This window comes from Neovison vison, chromosome X (genome assembly GCF_020171115.1).
Source record: "Neovison vison isolate M4711 chromosome X, ASM_NN_V1, whole genome shotgun sequence".
Lineage (NCBI taxonomy): Eukaryota > Metazoa > Chordata > Mammalia > Carnivora > Mustelidae > Neogale > Neogale vison.
Genome location: NC_058105.1, coordinates 98,483,129 through 98,503,232, shown reverse-complemented (window position 1 = coordinate 98,503,232; position 20,104 = coordinate 98,483,129). Strand labels below are relative to the sequence as shown.

The 20,104-nt window shown below is 43.2% G+C and overlaps 1 protein-coding gene across 1 annotated transcript in view; it reads right to left on the bottom strand.

Moving 5' to 3' along the window:
* The window catches only part of DYNLT3 (dynein light chain Tctex-type 3), a 42,383-nt gene extending 24,949 nt beyond the window's left edge, over positions 1-17,434 (bottom strand). The window contains exons 1-2 of the mRNA XM_044234740.1: positions 17,427-17,434; positions 16,810-16,813 (exon numbers count right to left, since the gene is read on the bottom strand). Coding sequence (XP_044090675.1) covers positions 16,810-16,813; positions 17,427-17,434 — 12 coding nt within the window. The remainder of the gene's footprint in view (positions 1-16,809; positions 16,814-17,426) is intronic.
* Positions 17,435-20,104: the final 2,670 nt, after the last annotated feature.

Below are 20,104 nucleotides of genomic sequence, written 5' to 3'. Positions count from 1 at the left end.
TACGTTGGCAGATCTGGACACAGAATTTGGTTTTCCTAGTGTCTCATCCAATGTTTATTCCACTCAATTCTACTTGTCCATCTTTTTTTTTCCCCAAGCACAGGGCTTAATTGTTATGCTTATAGTAACTGTTTACTATGGAGACATCTGGTGATCTCCCATTTGAGCTCTGGCATCCCAAATTCTAAGTATTTGAGCAACTGGAACAGAAAGGACAAAGTGAGGGATTCTCTCACTTTTTAAGGAGAATATCTGGATGGTATCTGTGATCACTACTTTTTTTTTTTAAATAGTTTTATTTATTTGACAGGCAGAGATCACAAGCAGGCAGAGAGGCAGGCAGAGAGAGAGGGGGGAAGCAGACTCCCTGCTGAGCAGAGAGCCCGATGTGGGGCTCGATCCCAGGACGCTGGGATCATGACCTGAGCCAAAGGCATAGGCTTTAACCCACTGAGCCACCCAGGCGCCCCTGATCACTACTTTTTAATGTTGTTAAGTATAACTGTATTTTGAATTCAAACTATACTGCGCAATGATAAATGCTTCTCTACCATGAATGTCAAGATAGAAGACAAGGAGGCAGGGTGAGCCCTGCCACATGTTCTGGGAGTGTTACTGGAAGCTCAGCTTAGAGACTTTGTCTCATCCCTTCGAAGCTCATTCCATGTGCTTTTAACATTCATTTAAATTCCCTTCCTGCTTAAGATGCTGAAGACTGGAATCTAGAACTTGTCAATAAACCCACCCAAAGCATCATAGCCAGTAACGGGGTGAATCTGGGCTTAAAGTCAGGTCTGACCCCCTTTTTTTTTGAAGATTTTATTTATTTATTTGACAGAGAGAGTTCACAAGTAGGCAGAGAGGCAGGCAGAGAGAGAGAGGAGGAAGCAGGCTCCCTGCCAAGCATAGAGCCCAATATGGGGCTCCATTCCAGGACCCTGAGATCATGACCTGAGCCGAAGGCAGAGGCTTAACCCACTGAGTCACCCCCAGCGCCCAGGTCTGACCCTTTTAAGTTGACACTCTAACTACTTTGATTCTAAGACCTTAGAAAGAAGAGGGAAAGGTGTTCCTTGCCCTTACTCCAGCTTTCAGAAGCAAAGATAAAATAAAGTGGGTGGCCTCGGGAAGTGAAAAATCTCTAATCAGACACTTGATCGCAAGGACTGTGGGTTCCATAAAAGAACTGAATTTACAAGCAGAACTGAAGAGGACACATGCCTGCTGCTTTTCTCAATCCTGCATCGTAGGGAAACTTAGATTTAAGGCAAAACATCATGGAGCGCCTGGGCGGCTCATTCAGTTAAGCATCCGACTCTTGGTTTCAGCTTGGGTCATGATCCATGCTCAGTGAGGAGTCTGCTTGGGATTCTTGCCTCTTCCTCTCCCTCTGCTCTCTCTCCCTGTCTCTGTCGCACTCTCTGAAATAAACAAACTAAGAAAGAAAGAAAGAAAGAAAGAAAGAAAGAAAGAAAGAACATCAGGCTGGCAGAGGATAATAACCACAGCAGAAAAGAGTGCTGAGCAGAGCCTGTTAGCAAAGGGACTGTTTCTGCAGAGGTCAAAACAGGAACTCTAAGTGACTGAAAACCCTTCCTATGGGCCGGTGAGAGCGTGTCAGGCCCATGGAACTTCCCGTTGCAGCCTTTGGATTGTTGCAGACTGTTCAGCAGAATCCTACTTCTTAGTGGCTATGACTCTTTCAGGTTTGGGAGTTGGTGCCAGTCTACTGAGCAGTGCAATGGGGACAATTCTCAAGGTGCATACAAAACTAAACCAAACCAAACCAAATCAAAAGGTAAGCTGACTCTTTTACAACAGATATTACTAATCCTAGAGTTATTTTGAGGTACTGCATAGGCTTTGTGTTTTCATCATAAGGTCATAGGAAGCCAAGTAACTCCTGGATGTGGATGGGCTGGTATTGGCGGATAATTGGGAAAGAGTCTTTATTAGAAATATTGAGAAGCAGAGTGCAATTTGCCTAATAGCCCACCCAGTGGAAAAGAATTGCTTAAACTTCTCTTGGGTGCTTTTTAATCTCAGTTCTGACAAAATGAAAGCCTGTTGGCAATTTAACAGTTCCTTGGTTTTTAGCTGAAAGAAAAATCGAATAAGTGGAAGGTTGCTAGTGTTTGAGGTAAATGTGCAGTCTTACACAACTGGAATTAACTTGTTTTCCAAATAGACAAAAAATATATCCTAATTAGACTTCATTGAGATTGTTTTCCTGCATTGTTTTATCTTCATGATGTTACCCTGTTGCTTGCCTGATATCCTAAAACCTGTTATTTGTATACTGGCCTTGTCGCTCTGAGAGAAAATTAAAGGGGAATCACGCGTCTTCTTAAGTTTTGTATTTCGATTTTGCTCTGTGTAAGAATTATCCAGACACAGTCCAATTAAAAATGGTCAAAGGACTTAAACAGGCATTTCTCCAAAGAAGATATCACATGACCAATAAGCACATGAAAAGACACTCATCGCTAATCATTAGGGAAATGCAAATCAAAACCACAAGGAGATACCACTTCACACTCACTGGGTTGGCTGTAATTGAAAAAAAAAAAAAAAACCAACCAGATAATCACAAGTACCAATGTGGATGTGGAGAAATTGGAACTCTCAAAGTTTGGTGAAACATACAGTTACCATATGACCCAGGGATTCTACTCCTGGGTGTATACCCCAGAAAAATGAAAATGTATGTGTACACAGAGATGTGTACATGAATGTTCATAGGAGCACTATTCAGAGCAGCCAAAACGTGGGAACAACTAAAATGTCCATCAGCTGGTAAACAGATAAATAAATTGTGGCATCTTCATACAATGGAATATTATTAGGCAAAGCAAAATACAGCTGACCCTTGAGCAACATGGTTTTAAACTGCATGGGTGCACTTATATGCACATTTTCCCATAAATACAGTGTGGTACTAGAAATGTATTTTCTTAATATATTATAATTTTCTTAATAACATTTTCTTTTCTCTACTTTTTTGGTCAGATTACAGCATATAATGCATATAACTTGCAAAATACGTGTTGATTTCATTTATGTTATTGGTAAGGCTCAAATATAGGCTCTCGGTCGTTAAGTTGTGGGGGAGTCCAAAGTTATACGCAGATTTTCAACTGTGTGGGGTTTGGTGCCCTTCACCCCCAGGTTGTTCAAAGGTCAACCATAAATGAACAAAGTACGTTATTATGTGTGCCGTAAACCTTCAAGCACGATGCTAAGCGAAAGAAGCCAGTCACAGAAGACCACATACTGTATGATCTCATTTATGAAACATCCCAAATAGGCAATTCTGTAGGGAAAGAAAGAGATTATTGGTTGCTTAGAACTAAAGGATTGGGGGGGAAATGGAGAGTGAGTGCTAATGGGTATGGGGTCTCTTTGTGGCATGATGAAAATGTTCCAAAATGGATTGTTGTGATGGTTGTGCAACCCTGTGAACATAGTAAATAACATTAAATTGTATAGTTTCAATGGGTGAATTGCATGGTATGTAAATATATCTCATTATGTATCTGAGACTTAAACGCGCGCGCGCGCGCGCGTGTGTGTGCGCGTACTTGAATAATCCAAAGAACTTGCCATGAGTGTATGTTTTAAGGCAAACACCACAGACTTACTTAGAGAGAAGCATGGTTCTCTCTATCACTTGTGGGCCTGTTGGTAATACTTTGCAGTTGTTAGCATCACCTTACACTTTCTGGGCATCTGAAAGATGCAGGAGAAGGGGACTATCAGAGCCAGGATTGCTTATGGGGAACCGTATGCATGCTAAACTTGCCCCAAATCATTTATCTCTTAGGAGAGATAGAAAGTGAGTGGAGTCTATGAAGCAACTTCTGCTGGGATTTAATTCAACAGCCCCTCAGTGGGCATCACACCAAGGCAGGAACTGTGGGGAAACACAGACAGATGGTACAGGGAGATTCCTGTCTTCCTGGCCAACAGTAGACAAGTGGAAGGAAGTCAGCTGCTAACCTGAGAGCTAGATGTACTACGAGCTTTAGATATACTGGCGATGAAGGGTAAGTTCAAGTACAGCTGTGAAGGACAGGTTGCCCTCTGGCTGGATAAATACCAGCAAAAGAGCCTAATTCTATTCACTGAATGCGTTTCTCAGACATATTGGTGATTGTCAGTACGTGTCAAAGGTTTTATTCAAACTCATGGCAACTAAAGGTGAAAAATCTTTCTGGAATAGGATTTTTTAGATTTTTTTTTGAAGTATAACATACATACAGTTAGGTTTGAATTTTTACAGTTGTATAACCACAATCCAGATCATGGTACAGAACATTCCCACCACAGGAGAAAGCGCCCTCATGCCTCTTCCCTACCAAGCCTGCTTTACCTCATGTGGGTCACCATGGATGAATCTTGTCTGCTCTTGAACTTTATGCAATGAAATGACAGCATATCTTCTGTTTTGTGCCTTGAGCATCACCCATGGTTTTTTTGTTTTTTTTGTTTGTTTTCTGTGTAGCAGTAGTTCATTTGTCTTTATTGCTGTGTGACCATCCACTATATGACTACATCACAATTTACTTGTCTGTTTCTGTGTTCTCAAACATTAGAATTCCTTCTGGGGTTTGGTGATCAGAAATAATGAAGTTGTGGGGCCACCTGGCTGGCTCTGTTGGAAGAGCACATGACTCTTGATCTCAGAGTCATGAGTTTGAGCCCCACATTGGGTGTGGAGATTGGTTAAAATAAAAAAAATTAATTAAATTAAGAAAAAAGAAAGAATGCAGTTTTGACTCTTCTTGTACGAGGCTTTTGGAGGAATGTGTACTACTTTCTTTTAGGTATATACCCAAGAATAGAATTGTTGGGTCAAAGGGTTTGCATAAGCAGAGCTTTTAGAGATAGTGTCAAAAAGTTTTCCAGAGTAGTTGTACACATTTACACTTCTCCCAGCAGTATGATAACACTACCGAAAGACATCTTTGACTAGGATGAGAGTGTGGTTAGACCTTGATGCTAAACTAGGTAACAGAAGATCTGGTTCTAGGACACCGACAAGAAAGATGGTTGGCCGTGTGGTTAATGCATTGCAAGTGTAAATATCACTTCCTGGACAGGGCTGTACATCTCATCAACATTTATCAGAAGAGTGCCCAAACATTTTTGTCAGAAATGTAAACACTTTCCAGGAGAGGTTGTTAATGAGAACTTAAAAAGTTCTCTGGTCCACCTTTGCTAAGGTTTGAGGAAAGTTTTGTTCCCACACACCTAGGTTCAATGCCCAGTGTGCCATTTAGTAATTCTATGACCTTTGGTAAATTGCTTAAACTTTTTGTGTCTTTGTTTCCTTAGCTGTAAGATGGGTACAATAATATCTACCACAGAGGACTAATATAAGGTTTTCATGCCTGGCACAGAGCAAGTGTTCAATTAATTCTAGCTTTCCCCACTCCTTCATTCCTTCATCACCTCCTTCCTTTTCTTCATGTGCGTTTATAAATAGTAATGACAGCACTGTGCCTTTATAATATCTTCAACAAAAAAGTCCAAGACAACATCGAGGAAAGTGAGAGAGTAGAGGATGGTTGGAGAAAAGTAAGGAAAAAAAAGATGTAGAAGGGAAAGCCATCACATCCCCATCTTTAAAATAAGGTGCTCCATGATAAGGCTGGTGTGGGGGTGTGGGAATGGTCAGCAGAACAGAACACTTGATATTTTGAAAACTAAACCTCGTTGTTTATATTGGTATTAAGCACACACGTACACACACTAGAATACAGACTGATTCAGCCTTAACGATATACTATAAGTAGATTTGCGTTGAATTGAAAATATGTCCGTGTGAAAGTATATCAAAATTAAAATCTCATATGCATATATAATATCCGTTAGAGCAAATGTTCATTGCATGATAATGCTCCCTCCAGGAGAGGCCATTAGGTTGATTTGCATTCATTTAAATGTTCATGTGGGATGTTGATTTTGTCTGTGCAGTTGCTAAGGTAGTTAGTATATTGTGCTATTAAAACAGTTAAAAGACTGCGCAGAAGCTGGAACATACAAATGTGGTAACTGATGGACAGACTACCATTCTTGCAGCAGGGATTCAGGAATGTACTGCAAGTCATTTTTATAGTCGGCCAAATAAATAAGTAAATGACATGCTATGTTAGAAGATGTGGTAGAGGGGCACCTCAATGGGTGGCACAGTGGGTTAAGCCTCTGCCTTCGGCTCAGGTCATGATCTCAGGGTTCTGGGATCGAGCCCCACATCGGGCTCTCTGCTCCGTGGGGAGCCTGCTTCCCCCGCCCCCCCGTCTGCCTCTCTGCCTGCTTGTGATCTCTGTCTTTCAAATAAATAAATAAAATCTTAAAAAAAAAGAAGATGTGTTAGATTGCAAGCATGGCCACAAATACCTCCCAGCCCTGTTCATACACCTCTTCCTCACGTTACTTCGCGGTAGGACTTTGTGGCATTTCTTACCAAGAATTGGAATCGATTTCTCAATCTCTTAAACCAAAGTTGGCCATGTGACTTGCTTTGGTCAACAGGACATTAGCAAATGAGACAAATATGCAAGCAAGGTTTGAAAAGTACTAGCTCCCTGGGACATCACCCCCTTACTATTCTTCAGACCTTGAGACCGCTGTGTGCATGAATCCAAGGAAGAGTGCTGGAAGGTGAGAAAGCCACATGGAAGAGAACAGAGCTTTCTCAGCCTGCCAACCACTGGTGGGTCATTCAGCTTTCAGCTGACCTGCCAGAAGAGATCTGCTGAATCGGTTAGGCCCAAAGACCTGCGCAGCCAGCCCTCGGGATCCTGAGCTAAATAAAATGGTTGCTGTTTTCAGTTGCTATGTGTGCAGTGTTTTGTTATGCAGAACTAGCTGACAGGTACTGAAGGTTATAAATACTCCCGAGAAAAACAGAAGGAGGGAGTAGAAGTACTCACGTGTAGCGGTATGTGTGTGTGTATATGGTGGCGGTGGGATGTGTTGTGATGTTAAATAATCTTGTCAGGAAAGGCTTCCCCAAGCAGATAATATTTGAGTAAACATTTGAAGGAGGTAAGTGATTCCTGGGGTTATTTAAGAGAAGAGAGTGGTAAGGAAGTTCCTGAGGTATAGTGTGCCCCTGTTTTGAAGAAAAACAAGGTCAAGTGTCTGGAGCACTGTAGGGGATGAGGGTGAAGAGGTCACAGGTGGTCACAGGTGGCCAAATATTCTATGATTGGGGGGTGCTGGAGTTCAAGTCACACTCCTGGCTGAACTGGAGACCCAGGATCCGCACCCGGTACTAGCTGTTGAATTTCGGGAGTTGGCCTGCTTCTTGTCTCTTTAAGGCTTAGGGGATACACTTGTTTCTGAGCTTGTGGAAGACCCCTGAAGGATTACGATGCATTTGCTCTTACAGTCCATCTTTTTTATTTCAATGAGGCAAAGTTAATTTCTATTGCTTGCAAATGAAAGAACCTTAACTAATATAATCATCTTGTGATTTTTTTTTTTTGTTGCTTGATATATGCCTTCTCTTCTGAAATGGATTATTCATTTCTTAGAGACAGGAATAATTTGTTCAATTTATTTTGCACCCTTCCTTTGTACCCTGACCAGATAATGACAGCCAAGCATTCATTCAGCATCTACAATGTGTCAAGTGCTGTGCTAAGTGCTTATATCGATTATCTTATTTAAACTTCACAGTAACTCTATGAACAATTATTCTGACGATCTCCATTCTGACACATGAGGAAACAGAAGCCGGAGCGGTGCTATGGCTCATAAGTGGCGGAGTGAGGTCTCAAACCTGGGCCATTGTACTGCGGAGCCTATAATCCTTCAGGACCCAACACTTAACAGGTACTTAAAGATCCTTGTGCATGACTTCGCTGAAGAGCACTAAGTATCCACAAAATTGCCTTCGCCTTCCAGGCAGGGTTTCCGCTGAGTCCCTGCACTGTGGGTACGGGGTTTCATTTTAGTGACTTCCTAGTGTTCAGATTACAGAAAACCATTCCTGCTCAGAAAGTGTTCCTTAACCCATCAGGGCCAGACATAACAACAAGGGTAACAGCTGGGGTTAAAATTCTTGTTAAGATGCAAATAAGTTATGCAAATGTGGGTATGTATAACGTGACCTGAATTCACGAATGCACTTCAGTGATACTCGTTTATCAAGGTGAGGGAAGACGCTTCTGTGAGGGCAGAGCCTGTGGCTACTGTACTTATCACACATCTCAAGTACCTCGTGCAATGCTTGACACGCAGTAGGTACTCAACAGAAAAACAATCGCATGAACTGGTTGATTGAAAAGAGAGAGAGTAAGTGTCCAGCGACAATGGTTCAGATCCATAGAATGACCCGCTCTTGATGGCTGTATATGAATCTCATTGTATGAGTTTCACAGTTCTTCTGATTTATAGGGCTTTCTGTATTGTAGATTTGCAGTGAACTTGATAAGGCCACTCCCCCATGTTTTAGAGGTAGGTCTCCCAGGAGAGATGATATAATGTTTCTAGTTAATAAACCAGACAAGACTGTCAGGAGGAATGCAGTGGGGCAGCTGTGATCACATCCTTTGACTCTAGTTTGAGGACAGAATGGACATCTGTTGTCTCAGCCATAGGGAGCTAGAACGGAGATGAGAAGCCCATATGGAGAAGTTGCCTGGTGCAATGCAGAAGAACCGTGGGTGAGAATACATCAATGACTCCAATTCCTTATCTTTTCCTGTATAGACGTTCTTAGCTATGTAATTTTGCAGTGCCCTCCGTGGATGGGGACACTCTCCTGTCCCTTAACTGTAAGTTCAGCCAAAGGACTTTATTGGGTCAATGGAATGAGGTGAAAATGATGCCATGCCAATTCTTAGCCTAATGAGACTTCGCATGTTTCCTCTTTTGTCTTACCCTCATACTAACTATAAGAAGAGCTGGCATCAGATTTATACCCCTCGATCATAACAGGCTCAAAAGAGTCATTTGCAGCTGAGCTCAGCCTGAATCAGCTGACTCTCATCTAACCCACAGATACATGAGAGTAAATGATTCCGGTTGTAAGCCACTGACTCCTGGGGCAGCAGTTTGTGGCTAAGGCTAATCGATACAAGCACTGAACTTGTGAGGAGTAGAACTTTCTGGCTCTTTCACTAACTGGCTAGGTGCCCATGGACAAAGTATTTAAACTTTTTGAGCCTCAGTTTCCTCATCACTAAAATGGGTGTGATAAGACCTATCTTATCTTTTAGGGCTGCTAAGAGGACAATCAAAGATACATGTAAATATCTTGATAAGTAAAGAATAGAATAATGCTTTTTATTCCTAGAGATAATTGATTCTCTCTATACTACTTCTTGTTTATTCTCTTCCTTGGGATGTTATAGGGTTCTCATTTAAATTTCCACATTGTCTTAACTGTTCTAGCCCATGAAAAAGTTTTAATGAGGAAACACTGAGCCTCTGGGGGCCCTGATGTTGGTGGGAGCAGCTGGCAGATTGAAAGATTTTCAAGAGGAATAATGAAACTCATGTGAACAAAAATCAATACCTCCTCACTTGATGATTCCATTCTGGTGTTTGGTTCAGTAAGAAACCATCCCCTGGTACCTAGAGGGAGGATATGGAACCATGTTAAGCAATGCAATGGTCTTTGGTCTCCTGACCATCCTTGGTGTCAAAGGCCTAAAGGTGAACCAGAAGATAAAAGGAGGTACAGGAAGGGTGCTCTAGTCAGTGGGCTGGAAATGCAGAATTGCCCAGATCTTAGGCCCATACACTCCAACCACCAGTTACGGGTCCACCTCTGAGCGCACAACACATTCTCTCTCCCCATCTCATTAGCATTTCATTATGTGCTGCCCCATCATGTCCATGTGCTAACTCCATAATTATGATCATGTTATTTCATTAGCATTTTACTTTCCAGGCCTTTTCTTTTATGTTGGGTACTGATCGGAGTAGAATATTTCCATGACAAAACAGAATCTGTGAATTATAATCTGTGAATTATAGTCTGATTGTGAGAGTTTAAAGTCGAAATTTTATAGAACTACCTATCAGGGAAGAAATGGTTCAGTGGAATCAGACTTAATGATGAATCGGGCTTTTCAGATTTAAAAAAAAAAATCAAGGCACACATCAAGCAGACTTTATACAATTTGCAAGTATTAGTAAATATGTAGGGAAATCCTTATTGCATAATATACATTATTTGTTCTCTTAAGCATAAAAACTTTGTTTTTCTGTACAGAGTAGGCTGAATGATATTGAAATAGGTCCTGCTATCTAACTACTATCTAGAGGATGGTAGTTAGGGACTGAAACACACACAATGTACACAGTGGAGAAGCTTTATCTCCTTTATTTATTGCCATGTTCCTAATGCCTGGAAGAGTTCTTGGCCCCTAGTAGGCAAATACACAGAAAAATATTCTTCGAGCACCTACTACATGCCAGATAGCGTTCTAGGCACTAGGGATACCACATTGAATAATACAGAAATGCATGTTTTCATGGGGCTTCTATTGAACAAGTGAGAGACAAAAAATAAATGAGTACAATATTGACTATGTTAGGACGAGAGCTATGTAGGGAACTAAAGGAGGAATGCTGCATAGGGAGTGCTGAGGGTTTGGTGGGAGAGTCATTTAAAAAATTTTTTTTAAAATTTATTTTCAGTGTAACAGTATTCATTGTTTTTTGCACCACACCCAGTGCTCCATGAAATCCGTGCCCTCTATAATACCCACCACCTGGTCCCCCCGACCTCCCACCCCCACCCCCGCCACTTCAAACCTCTCAGATTGTTTTTCAGAGTCCATAGTCTCTCATGGTTCACCTCCCCTTCTAATTTCCCCCAACTCCCTTCTCCTCTCCATCTCCCTTTGTCCTCCATGCTTTTTGTTATGCTCCACAAATAAGTGAAACCATATGATAATTAAATCAGGCAGTCAAGGAGACTTCAAGAATAGAGGACTTTTGAGAAGAAACATGATGTTGAGAGAGTGAGCCCTGATGATATTTGAGGGAAGAGCATTCTAGGCAGAGGGAACAATCAGTGCACCAGCCTTGTGTGGGACAAAATGGGAAGGTCAAAGTGAAGAGAGTGAACAAGAAAGACTGTGGAAGAGGCTGGGTTTAGAATGATGGCACCGAGTAGATCCTGTGGGAGATTGAGGACCATTGTAAAAATCGGGTCTTTACTCAGGGAGACAGACAATGGAGGATTTTTTTTTAAAAGATTTTATTTATTTATTTATTTTTAAATTTTTTTAAAAGATTTTATTTATTTATTTGACAGAGAGAAATCACAAGTAGATGGAGAGGCAGGCAGAGAGAGAAGGAGGCAGGCTCCCCGCTGAGCAGAGAGCCCGATGCGGGACTCGATCCCAGGACCCTGAGATCGTGACCTGAGCCGAAGGCAGCGGCTTAACCCACTGAGCCACCCAGGTGCCCCTAAAAGATTTTATTTATTTGACAGAGAGAGATCACAAGTATGCAGAGAGGCAGGCAGAGAGAGAGAGAGAGAGAGAGAGAGAGAGGAGGAAGCAGGCCTCCTACAGAGCAGAGAGCTTGATGTGGGGCTCGATCCCAGGAACCTGAGATCATGACCTGAGCCGAAGGCAGAGGCTTAACTTACTGAGCCACCCAGGTGCCCGACAATGGAGGATTTTGAACAGATGTATGACAGCTCTGGAATTGTATTTTTTAAAGGATAATTCCAGCTACTGTGAGAGAACAGATTCTAGGACACAAAGGGCAGAAGCAAGGAGGTGGGTTGAGCTGTTTGCGGTGATACAGCAGAGGTGATGGTGACTGTTACAAGGATAGCCAAAGTGCAGATTATGAGAAGTGGTTCTATTCTAGATGTGTTTCAAAGGTAGAATGGACAGGGTTTCCTAATGGCTTGCATGTGGAGCATGAGAGAGAGAGAAGTAGAAATAATGGTGCAAGGTTTTTTGGTTCAGTATCAATATGAGTAGATTTGCCATTAAATAAGATAAAGAAGACCTCAGAGAAAGAAGATGTGGGGGAAATACCAAGAGTTGGATTTTGTACAAGGTAAGTTTCAGATTCCTATTAGTCATTCAAGTGAAGGTGTGAAGCAGTTTCCTGGATAGGGTCTGGAATTCAGAGGGAATGTTCAGACCAGAGATATAAATTTAGGAGTCATTAGCAAATAATTGGAATTTAAAAACACAAGACTGGATTAGATCATGGGTGCTCAATAAATATTTGAAAGTTAATTTAAAAAATACACTATCGCTCCTGTTAGAACACATTTTCCATAACAACTAACTTATATGCCATTGCAAATAGGGGAACAATGTGAATATAATGTGGAAGTCATATTATAACATATAATATAATATATTATATAACTATAATTTCAGCATGAAAGAAAATAGGACTCAACTTGCCTGCTGCATAGTCAGGAGTCTCTTTTTTGTTAAAGATTTTATTTATTTGAAATTAAAAAAAAGATTTTATTTATTTGAGAGAGAAAGAGAGAGAGAGAGAGAGAGAGAGAGAGAATACACACATGGAGAGGGAGAAGCAGACTCCCTGCTGAGTGCAGAGCCTGATGCAGGGCTCAATCCCAAGACCCTGAGATGATGACCTCAGCTGAAGGCAGACACTTAAGTGACTGAGCCACCCAGGTGCCCCAGCCAGGAGCCTGTTAAGCTTTATTTAAAAAAAAAAACAACTATAGAGATGAGGCTCTGCACCCAGGACTTCCTTCCCAAGAAGGTACGCCCCAGGTTTGCATGGTTCTTGCTTTAGACAGATGGCACTTCCTCCTGTGGCCAGCTTAATAGTAGCCCACTGTCTTAGAATGCTGCTTCCATCTGCAACACCTCAGCTCTACCAAGCCAGAACTTTCTCTCTATTGGTTCCTTGCATTTTTAGTATCCAGAGAGGCAGCCTCTAACCATACCAAGATGTGTGTCTGAGCTGTTCAAGTAATTGCCTGAGATACTAATTTTTTTTAAATTTATCAATGCTCTGCTAATAAAGTTGTAAAAGTTCTGAGTGATCTACCCCAACTCTTATTTTTTTTCTATAAGCCTTGTTAATTTTAGCATGTTATTTTGCAAAATAACATGATTAGATTTCTTTGTTCAGGGAAATGCTTGTACACATGCAGTTGATGTGTTAATTTCCTAGTATCTTTTGCTTCAGAAATCATACCTTCCTCCTCAGGTAAGATGCTAATTCTATTAATCATAAACACCCCCGTCCCCAAACAAACAGGGAAGGGAGCATGACCCATGACAGCCAATAAGAATATACTACTCATGTGGCTAGGGTGATTGGTTCAGTGATAGGCACATGATCCAGGATAACCAATCAGAATACACTACCCACCTGACCATGGTGATTCGTTCAGGGATGGGCACATGACCCAGGACAGCCAATGAGAATATACTACATACCTGGCCATGGTGATTGGTACCAAGGATAGCCAATCAGAACTCACTACCTACCTGGACACAGTGATTGGTTCAGGGCTGGACATATGACCCAGGACAGCCAATGAGAATACAGTACAAAACCTGGCCATGGGATAGAAACATGACCTAGAACAGCCAATGAGAATACACTATCTATCTGGGCATAGTGATGGTTTCAAGGGTGGACACATAACCCAGACCAGCCAGTCAGAATACAATACCTACCTGGCCATGTTGATTGGCGCTCAGGACAGCCAATCAGAATACACTGTGTATCTGGCCATAGTGATTGGTTCAGGAATGGACACATGGCCCAGGAAAGCCAATCAGAATACACTCCCTATGTGACAACGGTGATTGTTTCAGGGCCAGACACAGGGCCAGACACTGCGGATAGCCAATCAGAGTACATTACCTGACCAAGGTGATTAGTTCAGGGATGGACACATAACCCAGGACACCCAGTCAGAATACAGTACCTACCTGGCCATGGCGATTGGTTCACGTGACCCAGGACAGCTAATCAGAATTCCTACCTGCTCATGTTGGGTTTAGGGGTGGACCATGACCCAGGAAAATCAATCAGAATACACTACCTACCTGGCAATGGTGATTGGTTCAGGGATTAACACATGACCTAGGATAGCCAATCAGAATATGCTACATACCTGGCCATGGTGATTGGTTCTGGGCTGGGCACATGACTGAGGACAGCCAATTGGAATCCCTACTTGGCCATGTTGTTGGGCTTAGGGGTGCACCATGACCCAGGACAGACAATCAGAATACACTACCTACCTGGCAATGGTGATTGGTTCAGGGATGCAACACATGACCCAGGATAACCAATTAAAATAAGCGACTTACCTGGCCATGGTGATTGGTACTCAGGACAGCCAACCAGAATATATTACCTATGTGGCCATGGGGATTGCTTCAGGGCTGGGCACACGACCTAGGACAGCCAATCGGGATAAACTATGTACCTGGCCATGGTAATTGGTTCAGAGCTGAACACATGACCGAGGAGAGCCAATCATAAAATAGTACCTACCTGGCCATGTTGATTGGCGCTCAGGCCAGCCTATCAGAATAAACTACCTACTTGGCCATGGGGATTGCTTTAGGACTGGGCACACCACCCAAGACAGCCAACCAGCATATACTATGTACCTGGCCATGGTGATTGTTTCAGGGCTGAGCACAAGAACGAAGAAAGCCAATCAGAAAATAGTACCTACCTGGCCATGTTGATTGGCGCTCAGGCCAGCCTATCAGAATAAAGTACCTACTTGGCCATGGGGATTGTTTCAGGGATGGACATGTGACTCAGCACAGCCAATCAGAATACACTACCTACCTGGTGATTGGTACCCAGGACAACCAATCAGAATATACTACCTATCTCGCATAGGTGATTGGTTCAAAGATGAGCACATGACTCAGGAGAGCCAGACAGAATACATTACTTACCTGGCCATGTTGATAGATGCACAGGACAGTCAATCAGAATACACTACCTATCTGGCCATGGTGATTAACACTCAGGACAGCGAATCAGGATACACTACATATCTCACCATAGTGATTGGTTCAGGCTGGGCACATGACCCAGAACAGCCAATCAGAATACGCTTCCTACTGGCCATCATGATTGGTTCGGGGATGGGCACATGACCCAGGACAGCCAATGATAATTCATTGCCTACCTGGTCATGGTGATTGTTTCAAGGATGGACATGTGACCCAGAACAGCCAGTCAGAATATACTACCTACTTGGCCGTAGTGATTAACACTCAGGACAGCGAATCAGAATACACTACATATCTCACCATAGTGATTGGTTCCGGGCTGGGCACATGACCCAGGAAAGCCAATCAGAATACACTTCCTACTGGCCATAGTGATTGGCTCAGGGATGGACATGTGACCCGGGACAGCCAATCAGAATACACTGCCTACTGGCCATGGTATTTGGTTCGGGGATGGGCACATGACCCAGGATAGCCAATGAGAATATACTACCTACCTGGCCATGGTGGTTAGTTCAAGAATGGACATGTGACCCAGAACAGCCAGTTAGAATATACTACATACCTGGCTATGGTGATTCATCCACAGAACAGCCAATTAGAATACACTACTTACCTGGCCATGGTGATTGGTTTAGGGATAGGCACATGACCCAGAATAGCCAATCAGAATACAACACCTACCTGGCCATGGTGATTGGGTCAGGGCTAAGCACATGACCGAGGAGAGCCAATCAGAAAATACTACCTATCTGGCCATGTTGATTGGCGCTCAGGCCAGCCTATAAGAATAAAATACCTACTTGGCAATGGTGATTGTTTCAGGGGTGGACATGTGACCCAGGAAAGCCAATCAGAATATACTACCTACCTGACCATGGTGATTGGTACCCAGGACAACCAATCAGAATATACTACCTACCTCGCATAGGTGATTGGTTCAAAGATGAGCACATGACTCTGGAGAGCCAGACAGAATACATTACTTACCTGGCCGTGTTGATAGGTGCACAGGACAGTCAATCAGAATACATTACCTATCTGGCCATGGTGATTGGTTCAGGGATAGAACACATGACCCAGGATAGCCAATCAGAATATGCTACCTACCTGGCCATGGTGATTGGTACTCTAGACATCCAATAAGAATACACTACCTATGTGGCCATGGGGATTGTTTCAGGGTTGGGCACATGATCCAGGACAGCCATTCAGGATACACCATGTACCTGGCCATGGTGAAAAGTTCAGGGCTGAGCACATGACCGAGGAGAGAGCCAATCATAAAATAGTACCTACCTGGCCATGTTGATTGGCGCTCAGGCCAGCCTATAAGAATAAAATACCTACTTGGCCATGGTGATTGTTTCAGGGGTGGACATGTGACCTAGGACAGCCAATCAGAATACACTACCTACCTGACCATGGTGATTGGTACCCAGGACAACCAATCAGAATATACTACCTACCTCGCATAGGTGATTGGTTCAAAGATGAGCACATGACTCTGGAGAGCCAGACAGAATACATTACTTACCTGGCCGTGTTGATAGGTGCACAGGACAGTCAATCAGAATACACTACCTATCGGGCCATGGAGTTTGGCTCAGGGATGGACACATGACCCAGGACAGCCAATCAGAATTCCTACTTGGCCATGTTCTTTGGTTTAGGGATAGACCATGACCTAGGACAGCCAATCAGAGTATAGTACCTACTTGGCCATGGTGATTGGTACCCAGGACCACCAATCAAAATATACTACCTACCTCGCAGATGTAATTGGTTCAAAGATGAGCACATGACTCCAGAGAGCCAGACAGAATACATTACTTACCTGGCTGTGTTGATAGGTGCACAGGACAGTCAATCAGAATACATTACCTATCTGGCCATGGTGATTGGTTCAGGGATAGAACACATGACCCAGGATAGCCAATCAGATTATGCTACCTACCTGGCCATGGTGATTGGTACTCTAGACATCCAATAAGAATACACTACCTATGTGGCCATGGGGATTGTTTCAGGGTTGGGCACATGATCCAGGACAGCCATTCAGGATACACCATGTACCTGGCCATGGTGAAAAGTTCAGGGCTGAGCACATGACCGAGGAGAGAGCCAATCATAAAATAGTACCTACCTGGCCATGTTGATTGGCGCTCAGGACAGGCAATCAGAATACACTGTGTATCTGGCCATAGTGATTGGTTCAGGGATAGACACATGACCTAGGACAGCCAATCAGTATACACTTCCTACTTGACCATAGTGATTGTTTCAAGGATGGACATGTGACCCAGGACAGCCAATCAGAAAACACTACCTATCTGGCCATGGTGATGGGTACCCAGGAAACCATCAGAATATGCTACCTACCTATCTCACATAGGTGATTGGTTCAAGCATTAGCACGTGACTCAGGAGAGCCAGTCAGAATACATTACTTACCTGCCCATGTCGATTGGTGCACAGGACAGTCAATCAGAATACACTTCCTACTGGCCATGGTGATTGGTTCAGGGATGGGCACAGAACCCTGGATAGCCAATCATAATACATTTCCTACTGGCCATTGTGATTGGTTCAGAGATGGGCACATGACCTAGGACAGCCAATGAGAATTCAGTGCCTACCTGTCCATGGTGATTGTTTCAAGGATGGACATGTGACCCAGAACAGCCAGTCAGAATATACTACCTACCTGGCCATGGTGAGTAAGACTCAGGACAGCGAATCAGAATACACTACATATCTCACCATAGTGATTGGTTCAGGGCTGGGCACATGACCCAGAATAGCCAATCAGAATACAGTACCTACCTGGCCATGGTGATTTGCTTAGGGCTGGGCACATGACCCAGGACAGCCAATCAGAATACCCTATCTACTAGGCCCTGGTGACTGTTTCAGAACTGGGCACATGACCCAGGGTAGCCAATCAGAATACATTATATACCTGGCCATGGTGATTGTTTCAGGAATAGGCAATGACCAGGACAACCAATGAGAATACACTACCTGCCTGGCCATGGTGATTGATTCTGGGATAGAAACGTGACCCAGGGTAGCCAATCAGAATTTGCTAACTACCTGGCCATAGTGACTCATAACCAGGCCAGCCTATGAAAATACACTACCTACCTAGGCATGGTATAGGTTCAGGACTGGACACACGAACCAGGGCAGCGAATAGGAATACACTACCTACCTGGCCATGGTGATTGGTTCAGGGAAGGTCACATGATCCAAGGAGAGCCAATCCCTGCAGCTTTGCTGGAATTATCAGGAAAGCCAAGTCTTTCATCTCTAGAGCTGTTTTAGGCAGTCACTGCCTAAAGAATGATAGATCTCAAGATAAAGGAGTCACAAATAAGAGTTCATATTAAATTATTCATCTTGTCTGTATTTTTCCTGTTATTATTTCTTGGAAAACTCAGTCTTTTTAAAAGACTTTATTTAATTGTCATTTTACAGCAAAATATTTCTGTACACTCTCCCCACTCACACCCCCACCTGCCCCTATGAGGTCTGTGCACTCTCTTCTCATATCCCTATTACAACATTGTTGAGTGACTTTGTTTGTTGTCTGCTCCCCCCATTTGCCTGCTCTTTGGTGTGTGGCATTCTTGATGGTATTGACTTTTCTATATTCGTCTCTCTAAACCCAGGTCCTAACACAATACCTATTACATAGTAGGTGCACAGAAAATATGCGTTGAATGGATGGATGAAGATATGATTGTAGAAATACTTTCAGTTGATCACCTTGCATGGAAAGACACACTGTTTAGGACACACACACATATTTGGGGGGAATGTAGGAACTTTGGTAGGTAAGAATTTTGATCCAAGTACCTAACAGCTCAGAACATAAAAGCAGCAAAGGCACTTCATTGAGATTACACTTGAACATATGATAGTAAGAGAGAATGCCGAGTAAGGAAGACTTGAGAAAAAGAGAAGAAATAACGTTGGAAAACATGACTTTCTAGATTTAGAGAGCAGAGATAGAGAAACTGAGGGGTGATATTATTCAGGAAAATAGCTGTAGATAAGGAAGAAAAACAAAGGAACCAAATGGGAAAAGATGGAAAGTATAGAGGTAGACATGAAAGGCAGGGGTAGGGAGGTTCTGGGTGTTAGATCTCTGAGCTTTCAATAAAGATTTATTTTCCACTGTGTGTCACGCCATGTGCTAAGTTATTGGGACATCAAAATGAATGTCATAGTGTGCTCGCTTTGGCAGCACATATACAAAATGAATGTCATAGCACCTTTCCAATTGTGAGAAAGATCTAGGTTTGTAATGGTGGTAAGAAAGCAATGGGAAGGTGAGAAGGAGTGTATGTTGGGGGAGATCGCCCACTTTCTTAAATAGGCACCAACCTTCCATTCTTGACCAGAGTTGTAAGAAGCGTGGCTGCTGAAATGCTGTCCTCAGGCTGGGAAAATGCTCCACTCTCTCCCCATTCTTGTTCCTTTCTCTGAATTCTGTATTCCTTCGCTCTTGCTGAAACGAACAGGATTCTTATTCTATAGGCTTTTCGTCCTGGTTTGGATATGTTGGAGACCATGGAATCGTCACCCTCCTCTCGCCAGCAGAACAAGGTGACCTCTTCCAGAAAACCGTCAGGTCCCAAGGCAGATTCCTAGTCCATATTTGCAGATGTTACTTCTATAAATGCTGGCACTCCATTCCATCTTTACTGTCCCAAATAAAGCTTGCGTAGGGTTTTGGCTACTATTCCCAACCCAAGTGAGAATGGGAGGGTGCCCCCCGGCACGAGGGTCCCATCATCAATACTGCCTTCTTCCAGAACATTTGAAGATCTGAGAGGGGGAGAGGCTTATAGCCACCTCGGCGAGGTAGGGGACTCCAAGCAGGTGGAAATAATTTGGGCATTAGCTCTGATGGGCAGTAGGGGGACCCTGGACATAGACGCCAACTGTGGGAGGGTCTGGGCATTGCCAAATTCAGCTGGCAGGTAGAAAGTGTGTCACGTGAGCAGCTCTGGGTGTACAAGTCCCTGCAGGGTAAGAGCCCGGGGAAGAGGAAGTCTTACGGGAAAAGATTTTCCTGGGATCCCTAGGAGCCAGTGGCATCCGTCTCTAGGCTGGGTGGGTTC